Genomic DNA, 13,935 nt, shown 5'->3' on the forward strand with positions numbered 1-13,935 from the left:
TTGTACTTTCATTTCAGGTATATAAAAGGCTGTACAGTGCCTTGAAAGAGGGGCCTTCTTGATAAAATTAATTTCACTTGTGGTATTAAAAGTAAGGCTGTGTGAACTTTTAGTGTGGTGTCCGTCCCGACAGCGACACACATACATGGCTGGCCACACAGATCACTGACAGATGCTCAGAGCACTCACATGAACAGAGACAGCACCAACCAGCCTCATTCTGGCACCTGGATATATGAGCTCCCGAGGCCCCAGCCCCGCTCCAGTTGCTGGTACAGACCATTGTGCGCGTGTGCACACACACACAGAGCTGGCCAGGACTTCCCAGGTCCCAATAGCTGACCCCTCCCAATGCTCTCACCCTTAGAGATACACAGGCGCTCTCACACCCAGACCTGGACCTCAGGGACTCACTCACCCACTTGCTCCCAGCCCACTTCACCTACTCCCCAGCTAGTCAGACTTGATCTTCACTAGTGATCACACACACTCACTCACACACCTACCTGCACTTGCTCCAGTCGCTGGCACCATGGATATACAGGCCCTCTGACTCATGGTCTGATGCCAGTTGCTGTGCTCAGCCCCCCATGCACACACATACACACAGAATAGAGAGCCCTCAGCCAGGAAAGAGTTAGAAAGGAATTTTATAAGAAGATAGGACAGACTGCACAGATCAGGCACCGGGCATAGCCAGACAAGTGTACTGACCAGCAAACTATTTACATGCAACTGGTCCTTTTTATCCCCTTACCCCTCTATTTGTCCACACTTGTTCCTCCCCAAATCACCTAAACCGCTCCCTTTTCCTGGCTTTGGTTCCTCCCCTAAACATGCCATAGTAAGTCCTGTGCAATCCCATCCCGAACTGCTTTTCCCCTGTATCTCATAAAAAGTCCCACCCCTAGGCAGCAACCTTCCTTAGTCTGGTGATCTGGAGAGCTGCTCCCGATGACTCATATTTCTCAGTGCTTCTTCTAAAATAATCTATGCTGTATAGACATACTCAGAGATTTAAAAAAATATTAAAATATATAAAATATTTTGTTAATATTTAAAACATAGTAAAATATATAGAATAATCTACCTATATTTTAGAACCATGATGGTTACTACATTAGTGAGGGTTGTTTGACTGCATACTTGCAATATGCACTTGCTTTAAAAGGTACGCTTTGGTTAAAAATTAAGTAAATGAAATTTTATAGCAGAGCATATTAAAAAACTTAGCTATTCACAGTACTTAGTCCAAATTACTTAAAATGCAAGCCATTCAAGTATGCAGACTTTCAGAGAAAACTGAACTAACTGCTGTGCAAGTTCTAGAAATTATACAGATGTAGGTTTTTATCCTAGAAAGGCCTAGCAATTTTTTCTTCAATATCTGAGAGAAGTTAAAGTTGTAAAGAGACCTTCCATGCTATTGAAGTGCAATATTACAGCTGAATTTTGAATCTGCATAGACAGTGCCTCCTGACTCAAAAAAAGAGAATGACATAGCTATAAAGTAAATAACTTTTTTTTCACAACTCTTTCCTTAAAGAATCTTTCCTTAAATAAATGCAGAAAAAAGACTTTATCTGGTTCAGATATCGCTCTGTCTAAGGGAGTTGCCATAATGAATTATTCAGTGAGAATTTGGGAGAGAAAGGAAGGTGAAGAGGCAAAATGGTAGCAGGTGATGAACAAAGATTACTGTGGAACAGAGTTTCGGGAAAATGGATCCAGACAAAAACTCAATTACATAATGAAAACGATCCTGTTTCACTGTTAAAGCTTCTAGTAATCCATTAGAATAAGTCCCTAACCTATAAATCACCTTTTATTGCATCCTCAGGTGATGATCGAAAATCCTATGAAACTTCCAGTAACTAGTTTCTTCCTTTTTTAGTTAAGAAAAAGAGTGGCCAAAAGAAATCCTCCCCTTTGTTATAGGTCTTATTAGGTATAAATAGGTGTTCTTGCAAAGTTTGTAGTGTAGTTACATTTAGTAGTAGGAAGTGACAAGTTACTGGTTGTCAGTTACAGAAAGGTGCAGTTTGCCCAGAGACAAGAGGACCTATCAGAAGCAAAGGATCAGTAACCTCCATTTTGAAAATGTTGGGGACCCTTCCCCTAATGACCATGTAATGGGGCACACGTTGTAGGTGTGTCGGAAAGTCTGTAACACCGAAATACCTCAGCCAATGGAGAAACGGGGAGGGACCTGCGTTTCGGGCAAAGGGGATAAAAGAGGCTGCGACCTCTGTCAAGTGGAGAGACCTCATTGGGGATTGTCCAGTGAACTCTTCCTTTTATTCGAATAAAAGTTTTAGCTAGCTCCTCTGTCTCTTGGCTATTTTTGAGGCTCTTAATACCAGAAATATTTTTCGGAACAGTCTGAAAAATATCGGAAATTACTATATGTAACCAAATGCCTCGGATAGCCCCCCAGCGGTTAGCTATCGCTGCCACCCCGGGCCCTGCGGCCCCTGGAAGCCAGTGGGCCCTGGGCTCTCCCGAGTTTCAGGAGAGGAGAGATCTCCTGTGACGTCTCTGATGGCCTGTGGGCACGGCTTGAGGCCGCACCCTGGCCCAGCTCCTCTCCGTGCTGGGCGCCGGCCGCGCCAGGCCCTGAGAACCGCCTCCTCCCCGGGACCGCGGCGAGGGCCTCGGAGCGAGGACGCTGCTGTCTTGCACGTCTCCGGAAAGCGATGGGGCGTCGCTGGACAGCTCCGGAGCGCAGCGCAGCGCCTATGTTCTGGAGACGGCGCAGATGTGTGCGGCGGGGCCAGGAAGCCCGGCCGCGGCTGCCTTTCTTTCCAGAGGGCGATCCCAGAAGCGAGCTCAGAGAGCGCTCCCCCCGCCCACCTCGGGCCCCCTCGAGTTTCTGTGGCGTGGGGCACACCGGCGGCGGGGCGGGGGGTGAGGGTAACCTCTACCTGCGGGAGTGGTAGCAGACGGGATCCCCGCGCGAGAGGGGCCAGGGCGGATGGGGGAATCTCTCCGCCGTCTCACACCGCAGCCGGTCTCCCTCGACGAGATGCGCCTCGTTTTGGTCCCCCCGACCAATCGGCTGGACTCTACGGAAGCCGGGATGGGCCCTTCGTGAAGGCAGCAGGCCTCTCCCCTGCCGACCATAACGCACTGCGCAGGGTGCATCACCACTACCTGGTGCTCCTGCGGCTTTAACGCCTCCGACATGGAAACACCATTGCAGTTCCAGACGGGCTTCTGCTCTGAGCAGCAGCAGCAGCAGCAGGGCCAGGACAAGCAGAGTCTTCTCCAGCAGCCACAGCAGCAGCAGACCCCATGCCTCCAGTGCAACAACTGTACCTATTATGGGGCCGCTGTGGCAGCAGCGGGGGATAACCTGCCCTCGCTGCTCTGCACTTCTTCGCCTCTCTCGGGCGCCCTCAGGACTCACTCCTCGCCGCTCTCCACTTCCGCCTCCTCCCGGCAGGGCAGCCAGTTGAACGTCAGCGAGCTCACCCCCTCCAGTCATGCCGGCTCGTGCAGACAGCCCCACCAGTACCCCCAGTACCACCAGTGCCATAGCCTGCAGCAGCAGCAAGCAGCCAGTCCCAGCAGCAGTGTCAGCAGCGGCAGCACCCACCATCACCACTACCAGCAGCGTCGGGAGAGCAATCCCTTCGCCGAAATAGCCATGAGCAGGTGCAGGTACAACGGCGGCATCATGCGGCCGCTCAGCAACCTGAGCTCATCCCGCAGGAACCTGCACGAGCTTGACTCCGAGTCTCAGCCGCTCCAGCAGCCGCTCGTCGGCCCCATAGCCGCTGCTCCGGAGATCGTGGTCTCCAAGCCCGAGCACAACAACTCCAACAACCTGGCGCTCTACGGCTCCGGCGGCACGAACAACGGCGGGGGCAAGTCCAGCAAGAAGAAGAACCAGAACATCGGCTACAAGCTGGGGCACCGCCGGGCGCTCTTCGAGAAGCGCAAGCGCCTCAGCGACTACGCGCTCATCTTCGGCATGTTTGGCATCGTAGTCATGGTGATCGAGACAGAGCTGTCCTGGGGCGCCTACACGAAGGTACCTGCCACGCCGTCGGACCGCCTTCCTTTCGCTCTCGGCGCGGTCGACGCAGCCCAACCCACGTCCCCCCCCCCCCCCCGCCCCCGTGCCCCTTCTGTGGGCTCCTTGTCCGTCCCGGTCCGTGGGCTCCCGGAAAGGTGGCTCCGCAGCCGGCTGCACTCTCCTGTCAGTCGTTCAAATTCTTGCGGTCTAGCCGCCCCGCGCCGTCATCCTCGTGGAAAGGCGGCTGCCGCCCGACCCCGACATCACTTCGTTTCTCTTAGAGCCCAGCGCGGCGGGACTGTTCAGCCCTCACCCGGCCCTGCCGGGAAGCGTCCCTCACCCCGAGGAGAGGTGAGAGGTGCCCTGACCCTCCGGCACCTCCGTGTGGAGCCCACTGGTCCTCCGCCCTGAGACGAGATGCTCACCCCGCGGCTCCGCAACCGTGAGGCGAGGTGTCCCCCTTCCCTGGCCCCGCCGTGAGGAACCCTCCGGCCTCGACACTGTAAGGCGAGGCGATCTTCCCTCCCCTCCCAGTTCGGGCTCCGCTGCTCGCAGCGGGGCTGGGGAGCCTGGCGGGGCGGGAACGGTTCCGTGTGTGTGTCTCTGATGGACAGTGGTGTCTTTCTGTTGCAGGAGTCTCTGTATTCCCTCGCTCTGAAATGTCTTATTAGCCTCTCCACGATTATCTTGCTTGGGCTCATTATTGTATACCATGCAAGGGAAATTCAGGTAATTAATTAACTTTATGAATTGCTGAGTGTTTACATATCTGTGGTTGCAGAGTCAGTTTTTCTAAAGGCTTTATTGTGGTAAGTACTTTGCACTTCCTGCTGATTCAGAAAACAAAAATAATCACTTAATGCTTCCCGAAGTTCAGTGAATGTATTTCATCCCTGGAGAGAAATAAGATTGCGTTGCCTGCTGGGACTGTTACCTGCGATTATGCTAGTAGGATCACTTAGTTCTGAGGTTATAGCACACTTTATGACATACCTGCTATTTTCTGTGGCAGATGTAGGGCAACAGTCTTATTTCCCAGTGACTAAATGTCATGCTGTGCATTTTCTCTGGATAGCAGGGCTAAGTATTAGGAAAGAGGCATCAATAACTTCTAGGTACGTAATCTTCATTGTGCTGTTTCAGATACTAGCATACACTAGAGTATTTAAAAAGAGGGGGAAACCTTATGTTGGATTTGTTTTATTTAATGCCATAGAAATTACAGTCACTAGGAAATGTGACAGAGGAAAGCTGTCAAGACAGGTAAGGCTAAAGGTAGGGGGAATTTAATGATCAAAGCTGTAGAGTAAGCATAAAAATACTGTCACACGTCCTGTCCCAGATACTTAGTTCTAATTTCAGTTGTCTTTTTTTTTTAATTAAGAAATTACAATTTGACATTTCAGTTAAACTGAAACATGTAAGAGAGAGTTTTCAAAGTTTTGAAGTGAAAAATACCTTATTTGTAGATACATTGGTGCTTTTGCTATGTCTAATTAGAGATACCTTGGGCTACAGACAGAAATGACAGTTTTCAAGGGCAGGAACATTATTTTTTTTCAGCAGTACCAATTAGCAAAAAAGAGAAATTAAGAATTTTGTAGTACCCTTCTTCTATGCTGTAGTTCTAATATGAAAGGGCACCATAGTCTCCTCCTTAGACTACTGTTAGAGAAGTATTGCACTACTGAAGACTTTGCCAAATGGGATCCTGTCCTGCGGTCCATACATATGAAAAACACTATTTCTGTCTCAGAACCCAGTTTCTTTGCATTGATAGCAAAGATGGGCAGCTGTTTAAGATTATTGTACTCAATAAATAAGTGTCTGGTGACAGAGTAGCACTATAAACTATTGAAATACTGATGAAGAGGTTTCTTTATTTGTGTATAAATAAATAAATGTAGCTGCTGCAATGTGGGAGCCTTGTTCTCCAGTGTACCTTGCTATAAGTGTTGCTTGAGGCACTAAGAACAAAGTTGAAAAAAACCCAACTTCTGTAAGGATTTGAATTATTCTATGTATTTTCAAGAAACTTTAAATAGAAAACAATACACAGCATAACCAAAAAGTCGTAGGTTTCTGTATGTGTAAGTTTACAGTAGGTAGTTACTCCAACATTTGCATAATTTTTTCCAGCTAATTGGATACACATTTTCATTCTTTCAGAGATTTGTTATAGATCAGAAAAATCAATCTTTTAAAAAACTTCAGTTGTATTTCTGATTTTTTTTAATTGATCGTTTTAAAGAACTCCTTTATGTATGAGACTACATGGAAGGAGTTGTGCAATCACGTGACTTAATCAAAATTAATGTAGTTTTCAACACTGCCTGACAGTTTAGAATACGAGCATACCTGTTTGTAAAACAGTACTACTCTATGTTTTTGTCTGAGAGATGCTGTAGGCTGCAGTACTCATGTCAGAGCTCGGAGTAAACTGCAGCTCCGAGGGGCTCTGTCATTCATCTTGAAAATGAAGGGAAGTTTTGTTTTCAAGGACACTATTGGAAGGAAAGGCCATTGTACCACCCTTAGCTGTTAGATATCTGATAGATTTTTAATTTAGGCACAGTATGTTTATATATGCACACTTGACTTCTTAAAAAATAAGATGAAAAACACACAGAGAAATATTTGCATCCATCTATGGTGCTAAATTTATGTTGCACCTTAAATCTGAAAACAAAAACTATCTTTAAAATATTTTAGCTTAGAAATGCACAGAACCTACTCCAAGTGGAAGAAAATACTGCATAAGCCCAATAATGTAACGGTTTTAAAATAATCTTTAAAACTGACTGTTTTCTGAAGGGATACTTGCCTTTAATTTGGGAAAATATCCTGCTATGTGCAGCGGAATATTTTTTGAATCAGATCTGTAGAATCATGCCCATAGATGGATAGATGGTTGACTGTGTCCTGGAGCACCAGCTGTTTGCTGACCTTGTTCAAATTTGATCATTTCTTTCTTATTCCCTGAAAGGTACTTAGACTTTATCTGTAAGTATAGTGTAAATTTGTAGGAATTCATCAAGACAATAAATTTTGTTGTACAGAACAGAACAGCAATGTATTTTGCCCGCAGTGTGGTATGTTTCATAGTCTGATAGAAGCAGACCTACCTGAAAGAAAAGTAGATTTTCCTGCAAAACATGAACTAAAATATGTTGGGAAATAGGATGAAAGTTTAGCAATTAGTAGTGCTTGCAGATTTAATATTTAGAAGCATCTGGTGATATAAAATGTCTGCTAACCAAAATCAGCTTATTCCTTTTTTTTTTTTTCTGTCAGTAGTCAGTGCCCTTGATTTCTTGGTAGGAAGTCTGAGCAGCCATGCTGCAAGCAACTCTATGGTAGTGCCTAACAGTATAGCAGGTGACTGTAGTCTGTCCATTTAAATGACCTTGCCTGTGTGTTCTGTTTTGAAAACAGTCAGCTCATCAGTTAACCCAAACTGTGAGTTTGCTTGTCCCAGACCTGCTGAACATCATATTTTAATGGAGTCAGAAGGGAGATTTAAGAAGACTTATAGGGATTCTTCACAAGAATATTATATGGATGTGAGATAAATGTGGGGGTTGTTGGGGGTTTTTTGTTTGTTTGATGTCTTTTTTTTTTCTTTTTTAGTTTATAAGCAGTAGAGGAACAGAAGCACTTTCAGTATATAAGGGGTGAGGTTGGGGTGTGTGCCCTCCGCCTCCTTTTCAGAACCGCAGACAGCTCTGCACGTTGCACTTTATCCGGGGTGCCTTTGCCTGGGCTGAGCCTGGCTCAGAGCAACCTGTACTGCAGGGAGGGCGGCTGCCAGCCTCCCCTGCTTCCCTCCTGTAGCTCAGCCCAAGTGAGTTCTCCTGCTGTGTGATGGCACATGCATAATTTTGAACATACGTTTACCCTTGCATTCTAAACCTATTAGCAAAACAGATTCGTTTTTATATTTGTACTGGTTTAAAGGTAAACCAGCAGGGGAAAATGAACTCAACCCAAAAGAGAGATTATAAGTCAGAATAACAATTTAATAAAATAATACAATAAGTACGATTATACAGACAAACAATTGGTTTTAACCCACAAACCCCAAATGTATAACCCAGCACCCTGGGGCATGAACAGAGTGGTGTTCTTTGGACCCCCTGAGTCCAAAGTAAAGGGAGAGGGGGAAAACCTGTTGGTGAGAGTGCTGTTGCAGTCTGGTCAAAAGTGGTGATTGCAGTCCGGTCGAGGGTGGTGGTTGCAGTCCAGTCGAGAGTGGTGGTCTGCAGTCTGGTTGAGAGTGGTGGTCTGCAGTCTTTCTCTGGATCCCACAGAGTGGTTAAAAAAGTCCCAAGACTCCAAGATTATATATTCTTCGGTTCAGGCAGGAATGCTCAGTACTTCCCTCAGGGCGGAGGGTTCCTCAATGGGCGTGAGGACAAAAACACACTCTTCTATCTCACAGGCCTCTTAGCACCTAGTTTGTAGCCTGATGAGTCAGGCTGCTCTGGGCAGAGGGTGCAAATAGTCTATTGACAACAGTTTCTGGGAAATGGCATGGAAGGCTATAGAATACACAGTTTTGGGTTACACCCATCCAGTGATGAACTGGGCCCAGCTGTTCTAACTAGGACAATATTCTATGAAACGGCTCTGCATTTGACAGACTAAAGTCTCCAGAATGGCATAGCTGCAGTATTTAGACAAAAATAACTGGCTGCTCTGCAGTTTTGTGAAATATTGGAAATGCTAAAATGCTTTCTTCAAATAGGTTTTCAATTATTACAGTTAATTAGTTATCCTGTATTATTAGCTATTAGTGTTATTATTAGTATAATAATAAGTACGATTAGTGTTTTTATTCGTTATTGGTGTTATTATTATTATTATTATTATTATTATTATTATTATTATTTAGTGTATTAGTTATCCTGTTATTCAGGAGCTATTATTTTTATTAAATGTGACTTAATGTTGAGATTATCATAACAATCAAATTAAGCCAGGTAGTTTTAAATGATGATTCTTAGCCTACATTATCATTTCAAGAAAAGAGGATAAAAATACAAACAATGCTTCCTTCACCTCTCTCCTTTTCCCAGGAGAAAAGCCAGATGAACAACAGTAATGATGTTGGAGCCAAGTATGGTGACAGCCCCAAATCTGTGTATTCTTGTAGACAGAGACAGGAAGCTGAATGGCCCCCCTGTAATCCAGGAGGAAACAGTTAGCAACCTGATGAGCCACTTGGATCCTCACAAGTCTATGGGACCAGATGGGATCCACCCAAGGGTGATAAGGGAGCTGGCGGAAGAGCTCGCCAAGTCGCTCTCCATCATCTACCAACAGTCCTGGCTCACTGGGGAGGTCCCAGGTGACTGGAAGTTGGCGAATGTCATGCCAATCCACAAAAAGGGCCAGAAGGAGGACCCGGGAAACTACAGGCCCGTCAGCCTGACCTCAGTGCCTGGCAAGGTTATGGAGCAGATCATCCTAAGTGCAATCACACAGCACCTACAGGATGGACAAGGGATCAGACCCGGCCAGCACAGGTTTAGGAAGGGCAGGTCCTGTCTGACCAACCTGATCTCCTTTTATGATCAGGTGACCCGCCTGGTGGATGAGGGGAAGGCCGTGGATGTGGTCTATCTGGACTTCAGCAAGGCCTTTGACACTGTCTCCCATAGCATTCTCCTGAAAAAGCTGGCAGTCCACGGCTTGGACAGGTGCACTCTCTGCTGGGTTAAGAACTGGCTGGAGGGCTGAGCCCGGAGAGTGGTGGTGAACGGTGCTGCATCCAGTTGGCGGCTGGTCACTAGTGGTGTCCCCCAGGGATCAGTGTTGGGCCCAGTTCTATTTAATATCTTTATCGATGATTTAGATGAGGGGATTGAGTCCACCATCAGCAAATTTGCAGATGACACCAAGCTGGGGGGGAGTATCGATCAGCTGGAAGGCAGGAGGGCTCTGCAGAGGGACCTGGACAGACTGGAGAGTTGTGCTGATTCCAACGGGATGAGGTTCAACAAGGCCAAGTGCCGGGTCCTGCGCTTTGGCCACAGCGACCCCCTGCAGCGCTACAGGCTGGGCACAGAGTGGCTGGAGAGCAGCCAGGCAGAGAGGGACCTGGGAGTTTGGATTGACAGGAAGCTCAACATGAGCCAGCAGTGTGCCCAGGTGGCCAAGAAGGCCAATGGCATCCTGGCCTGTATCAGGAACAGTGTGGCCAGCAGGTCCAGGGAAGCAATTCTTCCCCTCTACTCAGCCCTGGTGAGGCCACACCTCGAGTACTCTGTCCAGCTCTGGACCCCTCAGTTCAGGAAGGATACTGAGGTGCTGGAGCAGGTCCAGAGAAGAGCAACGAGACTGGTGAATGGACTCGAACTCAAGTCCTATGAGGAGAGGCTGAGGGAGCTGGGGTTGTTTAGCCTGGAGAAGAGGAGGCTCAGGGGAGACCTCATCACTCTCTACAACTGCCTGAAAGGAGGTTGTAGCCAGGTGGGGGTTGGTCTCTTCTCCCAGGTAACTATCAGTAAGACAAGAGGGCATGGTCTTAAGCTGTGCCAGGGGAGGTTTAGGTTAGATATTAGGAAGAAATGCTTTACAGAGATGGTAATCAGGCATTGGAATGGGCTGCCCAGGGAAGTGGTGGATTCTCCGTCCCTGGAGGTTTTTAAGATGAGACTGGATGTGGCACTTAGTGTCATGGTCTAGTAACCACGACGGTAGTGAATCAAGGGTTGGACTTGATGATCTCGGAGGTCCTTTCCAACCCGTCTGATTCTATGATTCTATGATTCTCATTTTGGTTCACTGTTGTCATGCTTGTAATGTTGTTAGAAACATCGCACTTGGGAGATTATGAAATATTAATTACTCTCTAAGCTTGTGTGGTTGTTGATTCAGTTTGGAAGACTGGTAGGAAAAATGTTAGCCTAGAACAGGTATTTCTCTGACTACTGTTCCAGTTGAGAAATACACTTTCGAAGAGGTGGAGGAGGGAACAGCTAAGAAGATAGTATCATCCGATTATAATATTAATTTACAATGTATAAATTGTCCACCTTATGCATAAACAGTTTGTTACTTCATGGTTGTCCTGGTTTTGGCTGGGATAGTTAATTTCTTCTACATAATTAAAATAGCAGCATACAACATGATTAAAACTGTTGTTTCTAGACAACTTATTGTTCCATTCCACATTTCCCTAATGCAATTTGCTGTTAGATTAATAATCAGGTGGGAGTTAGGAAACTTTTGGATGACAGTTCACATGGTAAAACTGCATTTTTTTTCTACCTTTACTGAGAAAGTAGACCTCTCTGTCTCTCTCTTGTACTGCTGCAGACAGAAATGCTTTTTAAATGTACAGTTCCTGAAGTTTTACTGGCACGTCCTCATATTACTCAAACGATTAAAACCAAAATTCTCTAAGGTTACTAATAAGATGTCGTTAATTCCCTTTCTTGGGTATTCTGCCACAACCTGGTATTTCTTGAAAGATGGCTGTCAGAGGGTAGGAGGACTATGTCCACTGGGATACTTTTGCTTTGGTGATGGACTAATTAGGGTATCCCTTTGTAAATAAACATTGCCCTTCTTCTATTGCCTTTCTTGAATAATGGTAGTCTGTGTTCTTCTGGACTGAATCTGAACCTCTTTTCCCTCTTCCCTTGATACAGATGCTCTCACTCACACAGAAAAATGAAAATTGTTGATATTTGGCAGAAATTAATAGAAATCTTAATTTTATTTGGTTTTGTACGTGAATTGAGATTTCTAAACACTTATAAATTGGACTGTTAGTTCATGCTCAAGTAGAACTCCTATGGAAAGTCATGCAGACTTCAAAGTTAAGGTTAAGCCACTGTTGTCACAGCAGAGTTCATTTTTGAGTTCATTTTTAGAATTCAGTCCACCACTTTCCAGGTCTCCAGGGAGAAAGCACCCTCAGTCCCTAGATTGTTCTGGTGGGAAAATCATGTGATACTGATGGATTTGGCATGAAACATTTTCAATCTTCAGTAACGTTATGGAAAATTATCACACACGTGAGCCCAAATATCTCGCTGAAGGCTCGAGAGTTTTCTCCTTTTCCCTGTCTCCTGAAAAGTTGAAGAAATGGAGCAGGCAGTACTAGGAAAAACAGGTGGATGTTACTAAATACATTTCTTGACTATTTATTGTGCAAATAAATTCCATAATGCATTATTCTAGTAAACACTGCTTATGGGGCTTTAATTATCTTATTGGAAAGTTCTTCAGAAAAAATCCTGCGTTCTCTAAGAACTATGAAGTTAAACTCCCTTACAGTTTTCTATCGCAAGCACTAATGGGTATCCTGCAGGCAAAATTGTTTATATCTATGTAATTCTTTTGCCTTCATTGTGGTGGTGCATGTTTATCTCATTGTCTTTCTTCTTCTGTTGACTCCAAAGAAACAAAAGTCTAGCTTGTCTTTGCTTAAGTATGCTGAAGCATCAGCTTAGACTGCTGCTGCAAAAACAAATGAAGCTTAAGAGCACGGAAAGCAAGTCTGTTGAATAACAGGTGAAAATCAATAAATAAACTTTGAGCGATAATTTTATTCTGATCTAAAACCTGCTGAAAATTACTGAAAAAATTCTGTTTATTTTAATAGGCCTTGGATTAGGCAACAACAAATCTCATCATGTGCCAGTTTTGGTCCAAGATACAGTAGTTTCATGTATAGGCTTGAAAATTACCTTGTACCAGTGAAGCTTAATACACATTCCATACAACAGAAAAGCATGCTGATTATAAGAAAGCTAGAGACATCATATCTGTTAAATTATCACTTTAGGTGTATTTATTTTCTAAATATTTAGCTTTAGTTCCATTCAGTACATTTTTGAATAGATTATATCTGCAGAACATGTTGACCCAGGAAAAGTTACAAGTGCCTACTGTCTCTGAAAAGCAACACTGTAATGCATAAGACACAGAAGGCAGGATAGACAGTCCTTTAACATTGGTCAAGCATCTAATGAACAGTGACTGAAAGGATCTGAGGCCTTTTGCATTGAAATTAAATGTAGAAGATGCTTGCTTCCAACAGCCTCTCTTAGGACATAGGAGGAGGTTGTATCTAATGGTCAGGCCACTGGAAGGTTGGCCTGGCAATACCTAGCATTGTCCGTTCAAATGCACCCTTGTTCTGAGAATTTTTTAGTGAAGCTGTTAGAAGTTTATCAGGACATCGGGTTCATCTTTCCTTAAAAATACATTCTTAAGTTTAGAGTCACAGGCGTAGGTGTACTCCTTTGGCAGAATGAATAAATTACCTCATTTTACCTAGCTTCAGATTCAGTATTTCTTCCTTTAACTTCTGTTTCCTCTATTCCCTTGCAAAAATATTGTCGGTTTCTTCAGTGAATATATCCTTTTTTAACTGGTTCTAGTTTTCCCAGTAGTAATGAAGCTGATCTTCCCTGAAGAGAATAAGGCTTCTCTCATGTTGGGAACAGTGGCTGATGGCAGGTATGTTGGGAGATGGCAGTTCTTCATGCAGTGATCTGTAGAACAAATTAATTTTTGTGATGAATGAAGAAAACCAAATCCTAAATCAAGAACTGTAAAATGATCATTTAAAATTAACAACATAAAAATACCGAAATGTAGATAGTTCTCTTCAGCGAATTTTGCTTCCACAAGAATATTGTAGAATTAGAGTCACTTTATTTCTGAGATACTTAAAATGGGGAAAAATATGACAGAAGTTTCTTACAAGATGTATTCTAAAATGTATTCTGTGTAAAGGTACTGATATTTTGTGGGAAGATATGCTATGTTCCTCATACACAGTCTTGGAATTGCTGCTTCAGTGCAAAACTAAATTAATTCCTAACTCTGGAATCTGACTAATGTTTCTATCCCAGTACGGCTAAGATTAGTGCACTAGTTATAGCAGATCACCT

At 44.6% G+C, this 13,935-nt stretch overlaps 1 protein-coding gene across 1 annotated transcript in view; it reads left to right on the forward strand.

Moving 5' to 3' along the window:
• Positions 1-1,571: 1,571 nt before the first annotated feature.
• The window catches only part of LOC135405087 (small conductance calcium-activated potassium channel protein 2-like), a 241,834-nt gene continuing 229,470 nt past the window's right edge, over positions 1,572-13,935 (forward strand). Inside the window, 3 exon segments of the mRNA XM_064639802.1 lie at positions 1,572-2,762; positions 3,008-4,036; positions 4,655-4,750. Of these exon segments, the coding sequence (XP_064495872.1) occupies positions 2,697-2,762; positions 3,008-4,036; positions 4,655-4,750 (1,191 nt within the window). The 5' untranslated portion in view covers positions 1,572-2,696.

The sequence above is a fragment of the Pseudopipra pipra genome, chromosome W, assembly GCF_036250125.1.
Source record: "Pseudopipra pipra isolate bDixPip1 chromosome W, bDixPip1.hap1, whole genome shotgun sequence".
In the NCBI taxonomy this organism is placed as follows: domain Eukaryota; kingdom Metazoa; phylum Chordata; class Aves; order Passeriformes; family Pipridae; genus Pseudopipra; species Pseudopipra pipra.